We start from the raw sequence: 25,657 nt of genomic DNA, 5'->3' as shown, positions 1-25,657 counted from the left end.
AGTTAGTTCCAGCCATCGTTTACACAAACAACCTATCAGCGTTATAATCTGAAAATGAAAAAAGCAGAAGAAAAAATCAGATAAGCATGCGGCAATGTCTCATTACAATGGGTAGAATCCTGAAAATCATGTTTTCTTTTTACAAAACGACATCAGGAATAGTTCGTGCAACTTTTGCTGTTTTGCAAAGGTGAAACCAATGATGGACGGTGATGCTACTATTACAGTACGGTTAAAAGAACAAATCCCACTTCATTGATGTAAAGACAGTTTCATGCTAGTGACTCGGAAAAAGTTGAGACAAATGTGGAAGTATCTTCATTTCCTGTTACAATATTTCACATGGCAACTAATAATAATAATGATAATAATAATAATAATAATAATAATAATAATAATAATAATAATAATAATAATAATAATAATGATAACAATAATAATGGAGAAACAAATCCACAGTTATGTAAATGTACATATATTTAAATTTAAAAACAGCAAGGATAGCTTTCGGGAATCGGTTCGGCTCCCTTATCAATCTGATTGATAAGGGGAACCGAACAGATTCCCGAAAGGTATCCTTGCTGTTCTTAAATTTAAATGTGTATATTTACATAACTGGATTTGTTTCTCCATTTGAAGACTCGTGCTACTATGAGGATTTTTTAATAATAATAATAATAATAATAATAATAATAATAATAATAATAATAATAATAATAATAATAATAATAAAAGAGAAAAACTGATACGTATCGAGACCTGAAAAGAGAAATAAGAAGGATATGGAATATGCCAGCGGAAATTCTACCCGAGAAACTAGGCACGATCCCAAGATCCCTGAAAAGGAACCTGGAAAAAGTAGATGACGGAGTAGCTCCAGGATTCATGCAGAAGAGTGTGCTACTAAAAACAGCGTACCAAGTGAGAAAAGTGATGGGCTCCTAAGGAGGCAGGATGCAACCCGCACTCCACACTTTAAATGCCAGCCAGTCGAATAAGATGACTGAGATTTAAAAAAAAATAATAATCAAGGAGGTACGAATTCCGGAAGGACTCCTCAGTACCTTAAACACTGAAGATTGTTGCGTTCAAACTTGCTACAGAAAATTTGCAACTTATAGTTCTCAGTAATGCCATATCAAAATTCCTATCGATAGGCAAAATATAATTTAATATTGAAAAATACTTGAAGCTTGCTCTGCATTTAATCTAATATGACCATGGCGTTGTTTTGACAAAGATGTTTACCAACGAGAATATTTTAAAATATAATTTTGATCAATTTTGATCTACTTAATCTAAGTAACAAAGATTGTTTTAATGAAAACCGCAATCTTTTTTTTATCTAAAAAATTAATGCTCATTAATGACGCAGTCGCTCTTTTCATATAATCCTCAGCAGAATTTTAAGATAAAATAGAAAAAAAAATTCATTTTCTTTCCGTAAACTTTAACTTTTAATATTATGAGGCATGAATACACATTAAACAGCCTCTAGTGCCCTTCCAGCACAAAACATCATACCAATTAACATACTTGACTTCTACCAGAGACACTAAAATGACATTTGCCCTAGAATAAATTTTGCATGTTGGAATATGTACATTATCCATAATGGCCCATGAACATCTACCAGTCTTCAGTGTAACTCAAGAAATTTATTTTATACTTTCAAAATAAAACGCTTACAGTGGCTGGATGATTATATAATGAATTTGGGTGCTTTACGTCCAATGTGGTGATCATAAATGACAATATTTTATGAAATTATTGGCATAATTATTCAGACGATAAACCTTATTCATATGGAACAAGCCCATAGGGGCCACTGACCTGAAATCCAAGCTTCCAAAGAATATGGAAGTTATTAGGAAGTAAGAGAAATAAAGGAAAAGCTGGAAGAAGAGGTCTCACTTATATATAAAAAAAACTAAATTAACAAATTAATAAACAGATAAAAATGTATTAAAATGTAAGGAGAATATCATTATGGTAGTTATGCATTGCATCTTCACTTAAACTTTTCGAGTTCCAATTGCGCGGTATCCTCAGGGAGACTGTTCCACTGTCCAACGGAGTGAGGAATAAAGGACCTCTGGACCAGAAAAGTTTGACAGTCGCTCTCGGCGGAAAGAGGGATCAGGTATCGATTGTAAATAGTGAAAGATCTCTATTAATATACAACTTATGAAAAAGAGATAAACAAGAGATCATCCGTCAATGGTTCAACTCATGACTGCTCATATCAGAAAACAGAAACCGACCACCAAGAAGCACTCTCTCTAAAAGATATAAATCAATGGCAGAAGGAGTGGCAGGAATGCAATATTATACGCTACATAAGCTCTTTCCAAATAGATCTTAAAAACTTTGTAACCAATTTTTTTTTTTTTACCTTGAATTGACTTAATACTGAATATTAACAAGAGGTTAAACAACTTATTGTAATGAGAATCTAGAGCTTTGTGAGTCATTCTAGCGTCAGAGAAAAAATATTCCCTAGCCATATATTTATAATTAGGTAAACGATATTAATTTGAGATAAATGCAGTTGCTATATCACAGATACATTTAGTATTAGGCGAGATAATCAGGCAACGTACAGAGATGATGTCTAGTCATCGGCGCACAGTCATCGTGCTCATCAGAACATGTGGCAAAGACAGAGCATATTTAAAGCTATAACGAATGAGCTTCCCACAAACGCAGAGGAAAGAGATGCCCCACCGGAACTGGGCATTGTAGCTAGGATCCTGGCTGGTCCACCACTACCTCCTCGTAATTTGATGGGCATGACGATCACATTGAAGCCTTTTGTAGGTAATCTCTGCAAAAAAAATTAAGTAAATGACAATAAAAAGTTCATACACAGTTAACAGTATTTTGTTATCTCAAAACGTGAAACCATGTGAGTTTTTATGGCGACAGTGTTGGGCATTGTCTTGTATAATAGTATGACTATGTCATATAAGATACTGGTTGGCTCTGTCTTGTAAAATAGAGTTGGCTACTGTCTTGTAAAATGTTGTTTGGCTCTGTCTTGTAAAATAGTGTTGGGCACTGTAATGTAGAATGGTGTTTGCTTCTGTCTTGTAAGATAGTGTTTGGCTCTGTCTTGAAAAATAGAGTTGGGCAATGTCTTGTAAGATGTTGTTTGGCTCTGTCTTGTAAAATAGTGATGGACTCTGTCTTGTAAAATAGTGTTTGCTTCTGTCGTGCAAAATATTGTTTGGCTCTGTCTTGTAAAATAGTGTTTGGCTCTTTCTTTTAAAATTGTGTTGTTCATTGTCTTGCAAAATAGGTTTTGGCATTGTCTTGTAAAATAGTGTTGGGCACTGTCTTGTTAAATAGCGTTTGGTACTGTCTTGGAAAATATAGTTGATCACTATCTCATAAAGAAGTATCTGGCTCTGTCTTTAGAAAAAAGTGTTTTGTGAAATACTGTTGGACACTGTCTTGTAAAATAGCGTTTCTCTCTGCCTTGAAATAGTGTTATTGCTGTCATGTAAAATGATGTTTGCTCTGCCTTAAAATATTGTTAGGCACTCTCCTATAAAATAGTGTTTGGCTCAGTCTTCCAAAATGGTGTTGTTGTTGTTTAGTAAAATAGTGTTTACTCTGTGTTTTAGAATAATGTTTGGCACTGTCATATAAAAGTGTTTTGCTTTGCCTTTTAAAATGATGGTGAGCACTGTCCTATAAAATAGTGCTTTGCTCTGTCTTTTACAATAATGTTGGGCACTGCTCAATAAAATAGTGTTAGTCTCTGTCTTTTAATACAGTGTTGCTGTTGTCTTGTAAAATAGTGGTTCCTCTGTTTTTTTAAATAATGTTGGGCACTGTCCTATAAAAAAATGTTTGGCTCTGTCTTTTAATAAAATTTCATGAACTTTCTTGTGAAATGGTGTTGAGCACAGCCCTGTAAAACAGCAGTCATTTCAGCAAGTAAAAAAAAAATTTAACTGACTTCCCAAAGCTCATCAATCAAAATGCAATTTCATGAGAGTTGGTAGCATTACAGAAGCTTGAGGAAACAGTAGCAGTCTTGTGCATAGAGCAACGGGTCATAGTGACGTCCAGAAGCCAACAGAGTGGAACAATAATTCAAACTTACAATAAACTTTGGTAGTAAGATGTAAGTGACGTATAGCAACGAGGGCAGAACGACGTCAGTGTAAAAGTAAAAATGTCTTGCTTAAAAAAAAATTATGACTGATGAGAAACAAAGCTACTTACATCGAGATTAGCCACATTTTCGAGACCATAGACATTGGCCCTCATGAGAGTTTGGTGGGTCTCAAAATCTTGAGATTTGCCGTAGTCCAGTGAAGGGGTGTCCAGTCCAACCCCGACCACTTTGTTCCCACTGACCGCCTCGTGACTAACGAGTAGCTGTGCAGCGCCTTTGCTTATACCTGCACAGGAATAAATAGCATCATCACCATTGCTGGAAATAATCTACATAACATCACACGTTTAACTGAAACAAATGCTTAACTGAAGACATTCGTGGGCCAGTTGGTAGCGTCCTCACTTATCTTTCAAGAGCCCTGGGTGAGATCTTGATGCGAGTTAATAAATATATCATTATTATTATTATTATTATTAAAAACAAGCTCCCACGGAAATCACATGTTTCAATATTTGCACACACACACACACACACACACACACACACATATATATATATTATATATATATATATATATATATATATATATATATATATATATATATATATATATATATATATATATATATATATATTATATATATATATATATATATATACAGAAATTAGAAGCAGATGAAAGAACCATAATAATTCTAAAATACTATGAAAGCGCCGCTTCAACAAAGGCATAAAAGACATAAAATGTTCGCACGCTACTCACCACTTACCGGCCGTCCGCCAAAGCGTCCTTGATTGATTTCACTTTCAAATAAGTCTTTCCCTTCACTCCCTGATCATCAGTAATTCATCTTGGTCTTCTACTACATTCATCTCCCTTCGGTAACATTCCTGATACACTTTCTCTAATTTCTTTTCTTCTCACGAATCCGTTCAATATATTTCTGTTGGCTTTTGTGAATACATTGGCACTTAGGGTATTTTAGTCTCTAATCGATGCAGGCTGGAGTTTCAGATCAAGTTTTTGCCTAAACATAAGTGGTAGACTTACCGTCCAAGTTTTTGCCTACATATAAGGAGTAGACTTACGGACGAAGTTTTTGCCTATACATAAGGAGAAGACTTACAGACGTAGTTTTGCCTATACATAAGGAGTAGACTTACAACCAAGTTTTTGCCTATACACAAGGGGTAAACTTACAGAACAAGTTTATAAACAAGTAGTGGACTTACAGACTAAGTTTTTGACCATACAAAAGAAGTAGACTTACAGACCAAGTTTTTCACCATACACATGGAGCAGACTAACAGACTAAGTTTTTGCCTATACACAAGGAGTAGACTTACAGACCAAGTTCTGCCTATACACAAAGAGTAGACTTACTGACCAAGTTTTTGCCTCTACATAAGGAGTAGACTTACGGACTAACATTTCCCTATTCATAAAGAAAAGACTTACAGACAAAGTTTTTGCCTGTACATAAGGAGTAGACTTAAAGGCTAAGTTTTTGCCTATACACAAGGAGTAGACTTAAAGACCAAGATTTTTACTATACACAAGGAGTAGACTTATAGACCAAGCTTTTTGCTATACACGGGGGGAGAAGACTTACAGCTTAAGTTTTTGCCTATACATAAGGAATAGACTTACAAACCAAGTTTTTGCCTAAACACAAGGAGAAGAATTATAGACCAAGTTTTTGCCTATACACACGGAGTAGAATTACAGTTCAAGTTGTTTACTATGCACAAAGAGTAGACTTACCGACCTTTTTTAGCTATACATAAAGAGTAGACTTACATACCAAGTTTTTGCGTATTTACATACAAGGAGTAGACTTACTGACCAAGTTTTTGACTATACACAAGGAGTAAAGTTTTAGACAAAGCTTTTGCCTATACACAAGGAGTAGACTTACAGACTAAGTTTCTAACTCTGAATAAGGAGTAGAATTATAGACGACGTCTTTGCCTATACATAAGGAGTAGACTTACAAACTAAGTTTCTAACTCTGAACAAGGAGTAGACTTATAGACGACGTCTTTGCCTATACATAAGAAGTAGACTTACAAACTAAGTTTCTAACTCTGAACAAGGAGTAGACTTATAGACGACGTCTTTGCCTATACATAAGGAGTAGATTTACAGACCAAGATTTTGCCTAAACACAAGGAGTAGACTTATAAACCATGTTTTTTTTGCTATACACTGGGGGAGAAGACTTACGGCTTAAGCTTTTTAGCTTATATATTAGGAGTAGCCTTACAGACCAAGGTTTTGACTATACACAAGGGATGGACTTACAGACCAGGTTTTTTACTAAACACTAGGAGTAGACATACAAATAAAGTTTTTAACTATACTCAAGGAGTAGTCTTACAAACCAAGTTTTTACCTGAACACAAGGAGTAGACTTACAGTCCAAGTTTTTGCTGGTGCACAAGGAGTAGACTTACAGACTAGGACACAGTCACACTGACGCAGAGAAATGTTTTGAATTCCAATACTTTGATTTTTTTCTCAATGCTAAACGTGCCACGTCTAGTCCCTAGGTTTCTAAGACACGTCTGAACTTAATAATTCATTGCTACTTTATTACAGTACTTAGAAAATATAATAATTTTTTTTCCAGCGTAACACTCACCAGGGAAGACCAGTTTGGTTGTGTCGTTTTTGTCTGTGCCAAAGTACGCTGTTTTGTTGCTATATCTGAAAAATCATAAATGTTTAGTTCCTCAGTAAGAATTTCAGTATGAAATTATTACCCATCAATAAATGTGAGTTATATTACTTTTTTATGCATAATGGAGTTATACTCTCTCTCTCTCTCTCTCTCTCTTCTCTCTCTCTCTCTCTCTCTCTCTCTCTCTCTATATATATATATATAGATATATATAGATATATATATATATATATATATATATTATAGATATATAGAAATAAATATATATATATATATATATATATATATATATATATATATATATATATATATATATATATATATAATCACACAGAATTGCATTTACAAGTTGCCAATATATCTTACACTCAATAACTCAATAATATATATATATATATATATATATATATATATATATATATATATATATATATATATATATATATATATATATATATATATATATATATATATATATATATATATATATATATATATATATATATATAATCACAGAATTGTATTTACAAGTTGCAATATATCTACACTCAATCACTCATATATATATATATATATATATATATATATATATATATATATATATATATGTATATATACATATATATATTATATATATATATATATATATATATATATATATATATATATATATGTATACTCTTAATAATAATATATTTAGCAGTAATAGCATTAGTAATAATATCAATAAACGTGCTCGTATGGTTCTTCTAAGTTATTAAGTATGAAAAATCATAAGTAAAAGATAAAATAAACGATTTGAAAATCTCTGGCATCAAAGGGCACAACAAGACGTAAACGTTCCATGGTTTATATGACGTACCACGTCATATAAACATGTTTACGGGGGAGGTATAGAAGTAGGGAATGGAGAAGGTGGATGGGGAAGGAGAGGGAAGGAAGAAGGGGAATAATAATAATAATAATTCTTTAGTTCCAATATTTACATTGGGTATTCATAAAACATAAAACTACAATTAGTAAAATCACCTTACAGATAGTTAAAATATTTCTTATTTTAGACATCCAAAAGTTTGTTTAAGAATCAACAAATCGACTAAAACTTCAGTAATTAATAAAATTCATCAATATTAAAAGAATATCATAAAATTAGAAAGTATTTACTTAAAATATAATGAGTGAAAATTATTCTTCTTGAATATTAAAATACATTGTCACAGACCACATAAGTTGTGTTAAAAACAAGTCATGTACAAATAGTATTAAAATAACACAAAGTGAAACAAATATGCATACTAGATTATAAAGGACTAAGGATATCTTAATTTGTAAATAAAAGCCATCTTGTCCATAAGTATTATCTAAAACTAATTCCAACATCTACAAAAGTACAGTAGTACCTTCAAAAGCACTTTTAATATGACAATTAAGCATAACGTTCAGTAAAACTTACACTAATCGGAACCTTTTAAAATTAGTTTCTTTACGTGTACATCTAAAGCAACGAGAGAGGATTTTTGTTTAATTGTGCCAGGTACTTTATTGCATAATGCTGGGCCTCGAATACTAAACTGGCGGGAGCCTATCTCTATTTTCGCCCTTTCTACATACAGATTTTCCTCCTGTCGAGTAGAAACCCCATTAACTGTGTGTACTGTTGGAAAATTATATAACCATGCAGGAGTTATTTTTCGTGTTGTTTTGAATACCAGATTACAGACATCTATGGTATATTTTTCTTTTATCTTTAACCATTCTAATTTTTTGAGGTAAGGGGATATGTGGTCATGTTTTTTTTACATTACCAACAGCCATTCGGGCGGCGAAGTTTTGAAGTTTTTGAACCCTTTTCATTTGTGTAGAGCCAGTTACTCCCCAAATTCTTAAACAGTAGTTGATTATACTCATAGCCAGCGACTGAACAACTATTTGCGTAGAAGAATCAAATGAATCTTTTACTCTATTTAAATAAATTAAAGTACCCATCACTTTCTTATAAATTTCATCTATATGCGTTTCAAACGTCATATATCTGTCAAAATAAACCCCTACATTTTTTACAGCTTTCATGGGTTTAATCATATTTCCATTAAAATCTATTTCCACATTGTCTCCAATTTCAGATATATATTGTCGAGAACCTATTAAAATTAATTGTGGTTTTTTTCTCATTAAGAAGCAAACCATTAGTTAAGAAGTAGTATTTGGCCTTCTTTAGTATGTATTCGTCTATTTCATTTACATTTCCTTCAATTAGGATCTGGGTGTCGTCGGCGTATTGGATGACGAAACAGCCGGGAAGTTATTTTACCAGATCATTGACATATATTACAAAGAGTATTGGGCCAAGAATAGAGCCCTGGGGTACACCAAACTCTACATTTTTTTGAGAAGACACAATTTGACCCATTCTAACTATTGGGATCTGTTATGTAAGTAATTCATAAACCAGAGTGGATCTATATTCAGTGATGTACATTTATCAAATAATATATTGTGATTCACACTGTCGAAGGCTTTTGAGAGGTCAAGTAAAAGGAGTAGTGAAACTTTTTTATTATCTATGTTATTATAAATCTTATCTGATATTTTTAATAGAGCCGTTTCAGTTGATAATTTTGGTCTGAAGCCGTGCTGATTTTGTGAGATTAGACCATTTGTCTCTAGAAAATCACTTAATTGAATAGCAATTATTTTTTCCAGAACTTTTGACAATATCGGTAGCAAAGATATAGGACGATAATTAGAGACGTCTTCCATATCACCACTCTTAAAAACAGGAATTACGTGGGAATTTTTCCATAACTCCGGATACTGTTTAGTGGCTATGGATGTGTTAATTATAACTGTAAGGTAAAATGCAATAATGTATAACCCATCCCTAATGAAACGCAAGCTAATCACGTCAGATCCAAGGGCATTTGTGTTTTTTAGATTTTTTATAATTAAAATGACAGTATTACAATCAACAGGAGTAGGCTTAAAACTATCTAATTCTCTAACTGGAATATTACGTACTGTTTCTGAAAGTTTTTTTTCCCGACCTCAGCGAAAAAATAATTGAATTTTTCAGCCCGAGAGTGTACATCAGTTACTGCTGGCAATGGCAGAGAGCTCCTATCTGTTTGTTGTCCATTAAATAAAAAAAAAATTTTTATTTTCCTAGTAGCAGAAACATTGCCTTTAGCTTTCTGATATTCGCTTTTGTAATACTGCTTACGGCTTACAGCTAACTTTGAATTTACGCTCTTCTTCAGGTCTTTATGTTTTTCTCTCAGAGAGATGTTAAAAGTTTGATTTATTAACTCACTTTTCAGTCTGTCTCTTTCTTTCATGTCCCGCTTTATTTCATCTGTTATCCACGGCGCAGGGGGACGAACGTCATAAGGTGTTTACTGCGCATGCGCGGCAAAGGAAAAATTTGTGCAGGGGAGGTTTAGGGAAGGGATGAGGGAAGGGGGGAGGACAGCTAACTACCACTTGATCGTTTGCTCCAGTGTGCAAACAAAACAAACTGAGTTTAGTATTATATAGTAGATAGGTAATTGTTTTCGGAATATAATGTAAAAGCAAAGAAATGTAAGTACATAACTGTTAACGGTTACCGAAATCATACCAGAGAAAAAGAAAAATATCGGTCATAATCTTTGCTCTTACTAATGACGTCATAAATGGGCGGGAAAAGTCAACAGACTTCCGTAGATGCGTTGGAAAACAGGAGATCGCAAGCACCTTATTTCTAGAGCCATCGATCATTAACTGGCATAAAACTACTGTTTCGATAAGCGACATTACTTGGCAACTTAGCATAAACAAAACAACCTTATATAAATGGATAAAACCAAAGAGAGAGAGAGAGAGAGAGAGAGAGAGAGAGAGAGTAGAGACGAGAGAGAGAGAGAGAGAGAGAGAGAGAGAGAGAGAGAGAGAGAGAATCTGTAAATATGCTGCACAGATGCTGCACCCTTTTGCATTATGTATACCGTTCTTCGGTGTTATTGTTGTAACTTGCTTAAACCAGCTACGAATTGACGTTGCGATTCTTAGAGATAAGAATCTTCTAGTAGATGCACACAATATTTACAAAGCGCTGGAAGGCAGGCATTCAGATATGTTTGTCGAGTCGAATATCACCTTAGACCCAATATAAGTAATTTCCGTTACTGAAAATACATCATTCCATAGTATGAAGTGTTTTGACTTGAAAATCCATGATGAATGAAGTTGAATGTATTACAGAATATCCCAATATAATGATAATTGTGACAAGTTTTCTTCATAACATTCTGCAACAGCATTTGAAGCAAAACCACAGTTGTAATTTAACAAGGGAACTAGCGTACTTCCATTGACCACTGTTTTAAAATTTCACTTGCAAGGAGAAAAGTACGTTACAAAAGTTAAACGTATAATCATCCTCAAATCGAGTAACATATTGCGACAGTATATGTGAGTAAGAAGCAAATGCAGTTGAAATATGAAAATGCGGTACTTTGTCAATTACACCAACAACATTATGACTATTTTGGGCTATCTTGGCTATTGTCTTCATGTGTTTGGTCGAAAGTTGATTGTAACTCTATTGTCTTTCGCCCAAAAGATTTTGTAGTGTAGCAACACATTTGCATAAAGAACTCACCTGGATGCCCAGCCAGTTCGTACGAAGACTATTACTCCATTGGGCAGAGGGCCGTGTTCATCCAACCAGGACATGACGTCATCCGTCGTCAATTCGGCATTTGGATCCTTGACAACCTTGTCCCGTATGTCAATCACTACCCCTAGAAAACATAGATAACATACAATTACAGAGACCCTTCTATAAATATTTCGTAGCAATGACCATCAAACCACGCTTAAAACCTTGTAAATAGTAAAAACTACATTTTCCCGTAAAGAGTAATTAACTAGTAATGTTACCTGTGCATACAATTTTCTTATTTTCATTTATCTTCAGTTTTCATATGAAAAAGATACTTTGGTATCTTAATTATTTGTAATGATTACAAATTTTCTGGATTAGTTTCCGTTTCTTCAGTTTCTTTATTGTAATTTGCATTAAATATTAGTTTAACAAATTTTTTTTTCTTTATATCCTATTAAAATACTTGCTTGATGTTTTTCACTGCGTCTGTATCTATTTATATGATGTTTATCTGGGGATGTCTATGTATTAGAGAGATTTTAAGAATGTCCCGGATTGCTTATCTTGAAATCTGGCAACCCTATATTGGATGCTTATTGGCCGATTCCATTTTCTTCAAATGTCATCAAATACACTTAAGATTCCTTTCAAAGCCATTATTTATATGTAAAATACGGGAACAGACAAAAAAAAAAAGTAAAAATAAACTTAAATAATAAACAAATCTCTTTGAGTTACTACAGATATACCTGGGCCATAATGATATAAAATTCACGTACCAGTAACAAATACTCGTAAACGTAAACGAACAACGAGACAAGGAGTCTGGTCCGACTTTTCGGATTCGATTCTCAGACTGTTGAAACTGAACTGCTGTTGCTTATATCCCGATGTGGCAGTCTGCACTTATCTAATTCAAAATTTCTTGTTTGTGATAAGCTATATATATTACTCAAGCATACTTTGAAATGTGTAAAACTATTGTAAATGTGTTAGATGACTGCTCAATATTTAATTGCGATTGTTATAAGCATTTTATAGCTGAACGCCATTATAAGAGGAAATATACAACAGGCTCGAATCATTTCATGGGTTAGCGCGATTTCTTAGAAATATACTACATCCCGTTCATAATACCAGCGTCAAACATATGTTTCAGTTACGTCTTTTTCTTTATATATATATATATATATATATATATATATATATATATATATATATATATATATATATATATATGAATAACTTGATCACGAAGTATATAAAACGTGATGCTATAAATAAAGGTTTTTTGCCACGAAGGAAAAAATGAAAAAGCGAGATAACTATTACATTTTTTCCTTCGTGGCAAAAACCTTTGTATATAATATATATATATATATATATATATATATATATATATATATGTGTGTGTGTGTGTGTGTGTGTGTATTAATTGGTAAGTCATTATAACGTAAATGAAATTGTAAACATACATGGCTGACTCGGCCAGAACTCATCAAACTCCTTTCTGGTCGGAATTTTGCATACTTGCTATTGTCTATCTTAATTACCATGCATTGACATATGATCATGGCAACATTGTGGGGTGCACTCTCCATAGGCAGAGGTGAGGAAAGAATAACACACGGGTGGAGAGAGAGAGAGAGACTCTTCACCCGTATGTTATTCTTCTCTCACCTCTGCCTGCGGAGAGTGCATCCCAGTGTTGCCATGATCTTATGTCAATGGATGTTAATCTTTCGGGGACAGACAAGTTGAAATAGTTTAGGAGTCACGACTCACTTGAATCACTTCAGTAGTTTGGGTGACTCGACACCAGAACCAGATCGGTTGTTCCTATAGATGTAGAACGCTACCGTGGGGAAGTGGCTAACTTCAAATACCAGCGAACCGCGCTTGTGGATTAGGTGCTCAGCTCGTTCTTCGACTTCTTTCATTTTCTTCTTGCTGATACCTTGTGCGGCTTACGATTGAAGAAAATGGGCACAAGAATCCATCAAGAGAAATGGTATCAATATCCACCAGTAAGCCAAGCATGGTTAGCAGTAGATAGGCTACACTTTCCTTGTATGTAGTATATTATTGTGGCACATGACTGTACTGACGATTTTAGTTTTGAAATCAGAATTTAATCTAATATATGTTGCATAATATAAAAAAAATCATGCTCGTTATTTAAAATGCTTAATAGTCAATAGGCCTATAGTCACTTGTGTCAACAAGTCTCGTCTTGTAAACATGCATGTGTGATGGAGAAGAATAATTGTGATATTTTTTTCTTTAACTAAAAATACTTTGTAGTAGGCAGGTAGGCCTGTAGGATACAGTCTAGACATGCCACCAATTTTTGGGGTCTAGACGTAAAAAAATCGACGTTAAAAACCGTAGGCAACAACTTCCATTAACCGATTCGGGTGAAAAATTGTTATATTTTATATATGTAACATCCTGGTTTCATTTAAGTTTTAATCAAAATATATATCTCGTAGAATGGTAATAGCGAGAAAATCAAGTTTGGTATACGGTGACCTGATTTCTGAGACAAAATCCATGAACATTTTTGATGCAGAGTCGTAAAAACCTCCAAAACATGACATGTTTTTGTCATTGAAAAACTAAAACGAGAGCACTCACCTTAGCATTCATAAAACAGCATTCAGAAGTTTCTCTCGATCGCTCTATTTATCGTAAAATGTAAAGGCATTGAATAAAAATTCAGTTGATTAACCATGAGGCTATAATTTAATGACTACTTACCAATGATTGAACAGTATTAAAATTATCTACGGGCGAAACACCACCGGATGGCAGAAAGCGGTTTTTTCTTGGAAGGTAATCTCGAAATTATGCCGTGCAAAGCTGTTTATCATTTCCTTAGTTATATACACTGTACAGTGCGAATAGTACGATAGTATGTATGGTTTTGTCAACATTTTTTTTTCTCTCCTGTATTCCAATTTCCGGGGACGTCTGGTCACCCTAGTTTGGTAGCTTAGGCTAGGCCTAAGCTTTCAACCTACTCATACGGTAAGATGCTTTATCATTTAAACCTAATTGTAACTTTGAATTAGAAGTTATAAATGAACATACCATGGAAAAAATAACCCTTAAGGTTGTTTAAGTTAAGTATATTTTACTTTAACCAGACCACTGAGCTGATGAACAGCTCTCCTAAGGCTGGCCCGAACGATTAGATATTTTTACGTGGCTAGGAACAAATTGGTCACTTAGCAACGGGACCTACAGCTTATTGTGGGATCCGAACCACATTATATCGAGAAATGAATTTCCATCACCAGAAATAAATTCCTCTGGTTCTGCGTTGGCCGAGCCGAGAATCGAACTACGGACCACTGGACTTTAAGGTTGGTGACAAGATGAAGAATCGTGACCGTGCAAACGCTAGGCCTATACCTGCTGATTCGGTAGGCATTCTTAATATTGCTAATATTAAAAGCATGTGTACACTAAAGCGTTAACATTACTCTTAAGATATTTCTTATTTAACAATTTCCACTATCTTACGAAAGTCTTAGAATGAAAGGAAGTAACTTTGCTAGCCTTTTCTGTCTTCGGTTTCTTTAAGACTGAACTTGGAGGGGGAAAAAATCATATTTTGCGGAACGTGTTTTCAAAACTTTCAACAAACAATGCTCCCGGATTTATAAAAGTAGCAACACTTGTTGAGCAAAAAGCAGTTTAACAAACGAATGTGATAACTCCTTCTCACTGATTCTACTTTTTACTTACAATTAAAAAATCTTTGGCAGCAGGTATGGCTGGGAGCTATTGTTTACGTTAATATGACTCGTTTTCAACCAATTACAGTGATGCATGAGGGCGACATTTGTGTGTGCACGCATGTGTCAAGCCCCTTTTGTGACTCGAGGAAGTCTGACCCTAGATTTTTGTCTGACCGTTGGACTAACGGGTTGGACGGGAAATCTGAGCAAGAGTGACTATTTAGTTGGCAGGGCTTGATCGGGTATGAACGTCTGAACGCACATCAGTCTCAATTCTCAAACCGTCACATTCAATTCACGGGGAAATAACATGCGCAGCAGCTCCTTCGGTGTCAGCCGTTAAGGACAAGGAAAGGGAAATCATGATGGATTTCATTGACAAATATAGGAAGTATATAGCTATAGCTTTGTGGAAGGTGAACCGTGAAATCGAAAGAATACTCTAATAGGAATTTAAGAAATGAAGGTATAGATGAGTTGCATGAAAACAAAAGAACTTGGCCCTCATTGCACGCGGGATGATGTGATGAAAAAAGTCAACTGTCTCCAGTTCTTTTAGAAAGGACTTTCAAAAACATGAGAGCTCTAAGAAGCCAGGCAATTCAATTAAAGCTGAGTGTTTACTTTTATTTGATGTTATACAGAAATAACTCAAGTCACCAATCAAATTTGAATGACAAAAATGAAATTATTTGAGAGGGAGCCAGGCATGGGTTTAAATAAAACATTTGAATCATGGTTCAGATAAACTGATCCTAATTTTTGTATTTATTTACTTTGGAAAGAAAGATGACGGCATAATATTTTACTCGCGTTTTAACCATAGTGCATGTACAGCTTTGGAGGCGTTCATTACTCTTCAGACTAGGCCTAACTTAACTATTTTCATGATTTACTAGATCTATTTGCCTTGGTACTGCACCCTCACTAACAAAGTAATCCTTTAATCTATCTCTTACTTCTTTTGCAATTTGAGGGTAATTCTGTGAGCCTTGTTCTTTGTGCAAACAAGTTAAATAATTACGATCTGCAGATAAACCTTGCAATTTTCCTTGTTCTATCTTCCCTATGAAAGCTTTTTGGAGAACAGTCTGAAGGGTATATCAATGCACCAAAGTTTGCATGAGGAATGTGGTCCTTTTTCAGCAACCAGTCCTTGTCCACTTTGAACTTCAATCACTTCCTTTTCTTCTTATTCCGATTGCCATCACTTCTTTGCCTTAAGGGATATGTTGCTCCTTCGCTTTCAACCGACTAAGCGTACGTATACGTAAGGTTGGCTGTCTGTTTGGTTTGAGCGTGATAACTCTTCACAGATTGTGTTGGGGTTTGATGAGCGTGTTGGCCAATATGTCTGACCGTGTGAAATTCCTTTTAATCTTAATACATACATGTAACTAATTAATCTCTTCTAACATAACAACCTGTAATGTAGATTTGTATGAAGTAAAGAAATTAATATAAAAGAACCACACATTCCACACTATCTTCTACCTGAAATAAAAGCCACGTGCTTCTTAATTAGAAAAATTAATTCCCTTATTGAATAAACTATAGTATATATGTATATATATATATATATATATATATATATATATATATATATATTCATACAAATAAATATCTGTATATTTTCCTTTATCAGAAAGAATTGTTGATTAATAGGAAACAACTAGCAATTTGTATGCTTATAAAGAACGGTTCTGTACTCCATATGAAGGTTTAGACCTTGTTCCATGTAACAGAAATATATCTTGTAGATTTATGTTAACAATAATTGGTATTGATAAGTTAAGAAAATTATATGTTCATTGCAACATACGCACGGGCAGATACACACATTTATATCTATAGTATTATACTAAAACTGGTTTTTTTCACACTGGAACACATGGTCAAGTGTTAATTTAGCTGTGTCCTTCTTTCACTCCCTTCTCTCTGCCATCCCCCTTCCCACTGCTATTTCCCCTCCCCTGCCTTACTCTCCATTTCCTCCCTCTCCCCTGCCTACTTTCCCTCCCCTGCCATCCTTTCCTCTCCTTCCCCTCCCTTTTCCCCTTTCCCTTTCCCATTCTCCTTTCATCCCCTCCTAACCACGTCCCCCTGCCCCTCCTCTTCCCCATTCTCCTTTCCCTTCTTCTTTCCTCTTCCACCACTCCTCCCCTCCTCTTCACTCTTCCCCTCCCCCTCCCACTCTTACCCTCCCATTCCTCTCACTCCTCCCTCTTCCCCCTCACATCCCCACCCACCTTTCCCTCCCCTTCCCTCTTCCATCCCATTTCTCCTCCTCTATCCTCTCACACCCACCTTCACTTCCCTGAGCCCACTTCCTCTTTCCCCTTCCCCCTCCCCTTCTAATCACCCTCCTGTCCCTCTCTTGAGGAATCTTGACGTCTTTATGTGGTTTGATGCCAGAAAATTTCAAATCGTTCATTTAATCATTTCCTTAGAATTTGTCGTACTTAATCAATATAACTTAGAAGAAACATACCAATGCGCCTACCGCTATTTTCATTATAATTAATGAGTATACACATTATATATATATATATATATATATATATATATATATATATATATATGTGTGTGTGTGTGTGTGTGTGTGTATGCATATATATATATATATCATATATATATATATATATATATATATATATATATATATATATATATATATATATGGGAAAGAGGAAGGGAGGGGTGAGGGGGATGGAAGAGGGAAGGGGAGGGGAAAACACAGCTGAATTAACACTTATCAACCACAAATTCTTGCCAGTAATTCAAATTTATTCTAAAATCTTCATTCGCATTTCTCTATGTTTATGTACTCGTAAATGTTCATTATTGACATTTTTACTTTGGTCAGAGAATCAACGAATCCTTGGGAGAAAAAAAAAAAATAACAGCAGGCGCACTTATAGACTGATGTCCACATAGGAACATATTATTCTTACCTGGTCCCATCAAATGATCGAGAGGAATCTGCTCCACGGACCACTTTCCCTCGGCAAAATGCGACGGAGCATCCAGGTGAGTCCCTGTGTGTTCACTCATACAGAATCTGTATGTTTCGTACCTGTGTAATACAGCAAATTATTTGATTTATCCCGACATAGGACGATGACTAATTTCTTACGTGACAAAAATGATAGTTTGCCTGCTTCTAGCTGGCTGAAGACGAGGTATATGATTTATCGCCAATATTGCATGTGGTTTACAAATAATCATATCATACCTTTCAAGGTTGACGTTAATGTAAGGGTTGCAACTATCAAGGATTGAAAGGTGCGTATATTAATAATATATATACATATAAATATAATATTATATATATATATATATATATATATATATATATATGTATATGTATATATAATATATATATAATATATATATATATATCTATATATCTCAATATATACATATATATATTATATTATATATACTATATATAGATATTACCACCATATATATAATATTATATATTATATATATATATATATATACCCAATATAAGATATTAGATACCATATTAGTCAATACACCATCGGTCCTTGATTTAGCCTTACCGAACGTCAACCTTGAAGGGTATGATATGATTATTTGTAATTCATATGCAATATTGTCGATAAATCATATACCTCGTCGTCAACTTTATACCATAAACAATTAATATAAATATTAGTTTTAGCCTTGACCTCATACATTTTTACTAATTTACGCACACACACACATATATAGCGCGTGTGTGTTTATAGTATATACTATATACATATGTATATATTATGTATCTGTAAATTAGTAAAAATGTATGAGGTCGAGGCTAAAACTGATACTTATATTAATTGCTTATGATATAAAGTTTATGACAAGTTCAAGAAAGGTGCAGTCTCGCTTATAATGTTTTTATGTTAATGTTTACTTAAAAATGTTTTTTGTATAGGTTATTTATTATTCTACTGCTAATTTACAATGATTTATTTGTTGTTAACCGTCTGTGGTTGTTTTTAACATGTGGATATGATATCCGGTAAGAACTTTATCTACAAACAAATGACCTTTTCTTGTCTATTTTCAATTGAGTAATAGTTCTTACAGAATAATATTAGCTCATACCGAATAATAACAATATATGACCTAGACAAAAGATGTGTATCTCGATTCTTTGGAAACTGACCCTTGTTGCGCAAAGAATCAGTATAAAGAAAGCTGTGTCGTCATACGTTCCCAGTAATTAACACAGCCCGCATTTCTTCCCGCTGCGTGTGGAATAACAATCAACAAAGGATTTCCACGAGACTCAAGGCTGCCGCTACACAGTTTGCGGCTGAGGGATAGGTGAAGGACGGGTTTTTAAATCTTACCCGTTTTCAGCGTTTTACATAGAATTTCACGGAAAGACACGTGCATGCACACGAACACACACAAAAATATATATATATATATATATATATATATATATATATATATATATATATATATATATATATATATATATATATATATATATAGATATATATATATATATATATATATATATATATATATATATATATATATATATATATATATATATTATAGATATATATATATATATATATATATATACATGTATATAATATATATATATATATATATATATATATATATATATATATATATGCATACATATAAATAAATAACATATATATATTATTAAAAAAACTGCTTTCGCTAATGCTCTTTCCATGACACTAGAGGGAGAGCGGATGGGGAGGGAGCGGAAGATGGATTAAGTTTCCAGGATGACTCCGGTTGTAGTATTTTTAGAGAGTATCTAAAGTATTTGATATATATACTATATATAGAGAGAGTAAGGGGGGAGGCGGGCAACGAATGAGGTCATGTAAAATACATTAAAAAAACAGCAATACGCGTCAGATGAGCTTACGGTCACGTTGCAAAAGATAATTACTGAATAAACGACGATATGATATGAAAATGAATAAATAGGTCAAACTAAAGCTTGAGAAAGAGAGAGAGAGAGAGAGAGAATATAATGTCATTGACTGCTGTCCATGAAGTTGGGCAACAAACGCCAACTGAAATAATCGGAGTAAAACAGGTAAACTACCCGTGATGGGCATAAAAAGAAGAAAGAAAATGATATGCAGTTGGACCATAATATCTTCGTCAATATAACATTCACACTGAAGATAATTTGACGTAACTTTGACAGATTCAACATCATTTGTAATCAACAAAGCAAAATGAGGCCTTTCGGCGAATTAGTTTCAGCTTTTTGTAACTGCAGTTAACTCAGTCTATATATATATATATATATATAATATATATATATATATATATATATATATATATATATATATATATATATATAATACCCGTATTTATTCATTTAATAATACTTAAGCATTTCCATGAAAGCTAATGCCTATATATATATATATATATATATATATATATATATATATATATATATATATATATATAGATATATATATATATATATCATATATATATATATATATATATATATATACATATATATATATATATATATATATATATATATATATATATATATATATATGTGTGTGTGTGTGTGTGTGTGTGTGGGTGTGTGTGTACATATATATATATATATATATATATATATATATATATATATATATATATATATATATATATATATATATATATATATATATATATATATATATATATATATATATATATATATATATATAAATATATATATATATATATATATATATATATATATATATATATATATATATATATATATATATATATATATATATATATATACGTATATATATATATATATACTATATATATATATATATATATTATATATATGTATACGTATATATATATATATATATATATATATATATATATATATATATATATTTCAATTACAATATTCATAATAAGGCTCCCAACCGCTGGACAAATATATTGTAAAGAGCGCAAAACATAAGCAATGTGTTATTATTTGACTCCCTACAGTAGATGTTGCCATCACGGACGAAGAGTGACACGTCGACCGTATTATGTTTTCATATTACTTATGAAATGTCCAGATAATAGTTTTGACAGTCCTTATAGCAGTAAAAATGCGCATTAGAAGATTTTGATAACTTGTGTATCAACGATATTAGGTAGTTAAACAGAAATGATTGGTGATTCATCTTTATTGATATATAAATTTTGCATAATTAGTAATCATGAACCATAACATAGCCAAATGATAACAAGCACACATACCCACACACACAAACATATACATACACGCACATATATGTAATACTCTATATACAATAATATATATATATAATATAATATATATATATATAATATTAATACTAATATATCTATATATATTATATTAGATAATCATATATATATATTATTTATATATATATGTATATGAGTCTGTGTATGTATGTGGGTTTGTTATCGTTTGGGTATGTTATGGCTACATTTTTAATAATCGTACTAACTAGATTAATAAAAATGAATCAGCGAGTATTACCGTTTAACTGATATCAGGATTTCATATTGTGCAACTCTACTTCAATATGCGCTGTAAAAAGTGATGTAATTCGGTGAAAAATATGAAACATAAATGCAATCGAAATATCCCCTACGTTTGTGATGGCAACATCTAGACACTTGACTTTCGAGTTGCTACTACGTCATTAAACCGAACCTTATTTGCTGAAAAGTGCCTCGACAGGATGGATATCTTCGAAAAATTAATTAACGACTATTGTGAAGTGCTCTGTAACTTACCAGTATCCACCAGCGGCATAGCCTTTAGTAGATTTGACGATCTCATACGGCTCTCTTGTTATCCAAACGGCACTGTTTTCATCCACGTCGTGTGACAGATCAACAACATTTTCCTTGCACGAGCTTTTTCGACACAAAATCATACACAGTACTGCGTAGCACGTCAAGTAACGTGACATTCTCTTTACGCACAGGTGTCAATGAAACGCCTCGTTACTATTTCACAAGGAAAACGGACAGGGGGCGCCGGTATCTTAAGGAAAGAACGGGAGTAACACACAGAGGAACAGTCCGTCACTGAGTTCTAATAAACTTGGCTGGCTGAGCGAACACCTACTCCCGGTGACTTCCCTCCTTCGGTCCTGGTGGGCACCAGAGACTGACCTTGAGAACGTAGCCCAGGGCGTCGGTCGCAGTGATGGCCGTAATTAGCCTTGGCAAACCTTTTCCCTTGTCGTTATGTTGCCATATTTTCTGATATTAGTTATTCGTTTAATACAGTTTTAATTAGGCCCGTGAATTTTTGCTAATTGGTTTATTAGCTGAACTACATTGAATTTTCTATCTCGCTTTTCACAGGAAATGCTAAGCGCTGCTAACTAGGGAGGGGTTACTATGCTCTAATCTTTTATGATTTCATTGTTTATTAATCGTCTACAGGAAAACTTGAAAGCGACATTTGATATGCAAATAAAAATCCAAACAAAATCAACACCAGAAAGAAGAATTGCACCAAGTTTATCATCGCTTGTTCGTTGTTTTTCTGTTCCTATCATAAACTTCTTGATAAGGACTATTATAATTATTAGTCCTGTACTGCTTATCAGCTTGTGTAACGTGAAGTACCCCTTAGCACTGAGCTACATCCGCAAAAATACACAGAAGCAAAAAGGGATCTACCTTTGTTCCGTGAGGGAATTTTCTGTATTCAACCATGTAAGCAGTCCTTTGGGTACTAAGCCTTTTCGGTAACACATTCTTTTATGATTCGTAACGTGACCATTAATTTGATTCGATCTTTCCTAGAAAGTGAATTGTTTTTACGGTAGTCACAACGGACTTGTGCTAAACACGCTGTGTTAAAATCCTAAGAAAGATCCATAGGCTTTGTAAATAAAATTCACAACGCAGTATTTTAAAATGGCGGACAACATGCGCGATCAAAAATTATTATATTTGTCTGGTATAATCGGTTGTCGATCACAGTGAGGCGGAGCACAACTGTGGCTATGGAAGCTTGTATCCTCTTCTTTCAATAAAATTGAAAAGTTTGCCTTTGGGTCGGAAGATGATTTGCTGTGGTGGCAACTGGTGCATGGTTGAGAGAGAGAGAGAGAGAGAGAGAGAGAGAGAGAGAGAGAGAGATGAGAAGGCAGGGGATGGGGAAGGGGGTATCTGAGGAAGGGGGAAGAAGTGAGATTTTGGGGACGGGTGATGGCTCCTCCAAGGGTGTTGGTTACGGTGTGGGTTTCTGGTGATGTCTTGAGACTCGAGTCGTTCTCTTGAAAAAATGCTGGTTGGCAACTTTTATTCTCTCTCTCTCTCTCTCTCTCTTCTCTCTCTCTCTCTCTCTCTTCATGCCTTGACGTTTGAATAATGCGACTCGTCTTTCATTTCTTGTTTAAATACCTTCACATTCGATTTAATATAATGAATTTTATGTTGTGTAATTATGTCATTCGTCTTTCCTCCACTGGAAACGACATTATCTTCCTTTCGAATGATAAATTTATGTGCTGTTTTGTGGCTTTGTTATCAAGAACTAATTTTGCTTCAATATATTATATATAAAAAAAACATATGAAATCTTATAACAAAAGGCATTTCCAGCATTGATGGCCTGAGTTCTAGTTCAACTTTTGAAAATCAATAAAAAGTAAAAAATCAACCAGTGATGGTGCTCGCTCGAGAGAGTGAAGAGAAGTTATGCGTAACTCTGTAATAGCTATTCAGAGGAGGCAGCGATTCGTAACCAAATGCTCAAAATTACCTTATCAAAGAAACACTTTTTTTAACAAATTGACATTTTATAGATTTTGGACAAAGGGCTAAAGAGAAGTAAAAATGAAAATTAAGGACCGGACAAAGGCGCTATTAAAAAAAAAAATTAAGACTCGAATCATTCTCATTTCTCACATAGAAGATTTTTCGAAGTTTTCCCACACTGTACGCCGAGAAAAATATAAAATAAAACCAAAATATACCTATGATTAAAATAAAAAAGACGATCGCCGAAGATAGACACGAATAACTAATGAAAACATTGAAAGTGAATGCAGTTAATCCCTTTAATGTTTGGGTGTAATAAAAGAATTACCGTAAACGTTCCTCCACCTTGCACGTTCCCGGTCACCCTTGCTCCGGGTGAGGGGAACTAATATCAACAACGATGATGGATGAAGGGGTCACGCTAATCCTAAAAGCTCGAAAAATTGCCAGTTGCCTTCTCTTTGATTGCTTGAAAAGTCTCCGCTAGTTTCTGTGACATAAGGGCAATAGTAACTTGTATGTATATATATATATATATATATATATATATATATATATATATATATATATATATATATATATGTGAGTGTGTGTGTGCGTGTATATAATATATACAAATATATATATAATATATATTATTATTATATATTATAATATATATATAGATATATATATTGCGTATATATCTCTATATATATATATATCTTTTATATATATATATATATATATCATATATATAGTGTGTATGTATTTTTTTCACAAATCAGTAACCCTCCAGAGAACATTCTATGATTTTATCTATGATGACTTTCTGCGTAAGTTTCCAATTTTCGGTTTTCAAAATTCACTGACTCTCAACGAAAGTTTTTCCGCTGTGTATTCTGGTGATGAAATTCTTTCAGTCTCTCTTCTTTACTTTTCTTGCCAATCGGCGAGATTCTTGGAAATCTTCTCTGGACTTTGGATAAAACGTGTCCGGAGTTTTGTTGACAAACTAATTCTGCACACAGTCCTTTTACCTTAATCCTTGTAGAAATAACAGCCAAGTAAGTCAGAGTTATGGAAAAAGATTTTAGCAGCCAAAATAAAGGAAACTAAATTACATCTCTAAAGTTATGCCGCTTCTTCATCAGAATGGACCAGCCACTGTGCCTAAAACTATATTTCGAAGTGACAAGTTTCGTCGTGTTTGATCGTTAGTAAATAAAGAAAGAAAACCTAAAGATTTTTTAAATTAAAACTTCTTTGATATTTGAGGAAACACAAAAGCAAAGCAGAAAACCATAAAATAATTTTTGAGCTACAAACGAAAGGGTTTTCGGCAACGTTGGGGTCTGCTACTGAAGAGGTACTTCAGATACCCCATCCTGAATAATAATTGAGAACCAGTTACTAAAGGTAATCAGAGAGTCGCCCCCTATTATAGGATGCTTCAGGTTGTCTTGTTAATCTCTATAAAGTCTATATCAGAAGTAACACTTAGCCCGCCACTAACGCTCAGTTATGCCTGCACAGTTATAACTGCGGAGTCGGACTGTGCAGGCAAATCTTCGCCACTAACGATACAGGCCGTTACCTCAGTCCTCCGTAGCAGCCACGGCGTCAACACACAATGCTCTGGCTGTAATTGACTTGCTGGCAT

General features: G+C 33.6%; 1 protein-coding gene across 1 annotated transcript; it reads right to left on the bottom strand.

The window, feature by feature from the left end:
- Positions 1-386: 386 nt before the first annotated feature.
- On the bottom strand, positions 387-22,410 carry LOC135195393 (isatin hydrolase-like). The gene is made up of 6 exons (XM_064221653.1): positions 22,027-22,410; positions 18,162-18,283; positions 11,456-11,597; positions 6,778-6,842; positions 4,237-4,415; positions 387-2,827 (listed from the first exon to the last, which is right to left on the bottom strand). The coding sequence occupies exons 1-6, from the start codon at positions 22,203-22,205 to the stop codon at positions 2,645-2,647; spliced, it is 870 nt and encodes a 289-aa protein (XP_064077723.1). The 5' UTR covers positions 22,206-22,410; the 3' UTR covers positions 387-2,644.
- Between the last annotated feature and the right edge of the window lie 3,247 nt (positions 22,411-25,657).

The sequence above is a fragment of the Macrobrachium nipponense genome, chromosome 20 (assembly GCF_015104395.2).
Source record: "Macrobrachium nipponense isolate FS-2020 chromosome 20, ASM1510439v2, whole genome shotgun sequence".
Taxonomy (NCBI): Eukaryota; Metazoa; Arthropoda; class Malacostraca; order Decapoda; family Palaemonidae; genus Macrobrachium; species Macrobrachium nipponense.
This window is presented reverse-complemented; position numbering and strand designations above follow the sequence as displayed.

Coding starts and splice junctions, on each gene's coding strand:
- LOC135195393 (XM_064221653.1), bottom strand. CDS start 22,205: ATGTCACGTTACTTGACGTGCTACGCAGTACTGTGTATGATTTTGTGT. Junction 6,843..11,455: donor CGAACTGGCTGGGCATCCAG/GTGAGTTCTTTA, acceptor ATGATTTTTCAG/ATATAGCAACAAAACAGCGT. Junction 4,416..6,777: donor AACCAAACTGGTCTTCCCTG/GTGAGTGTTACG, acceptor ATTCCTGTGCAG/GTATAAGCAAAGGCGCTGCA.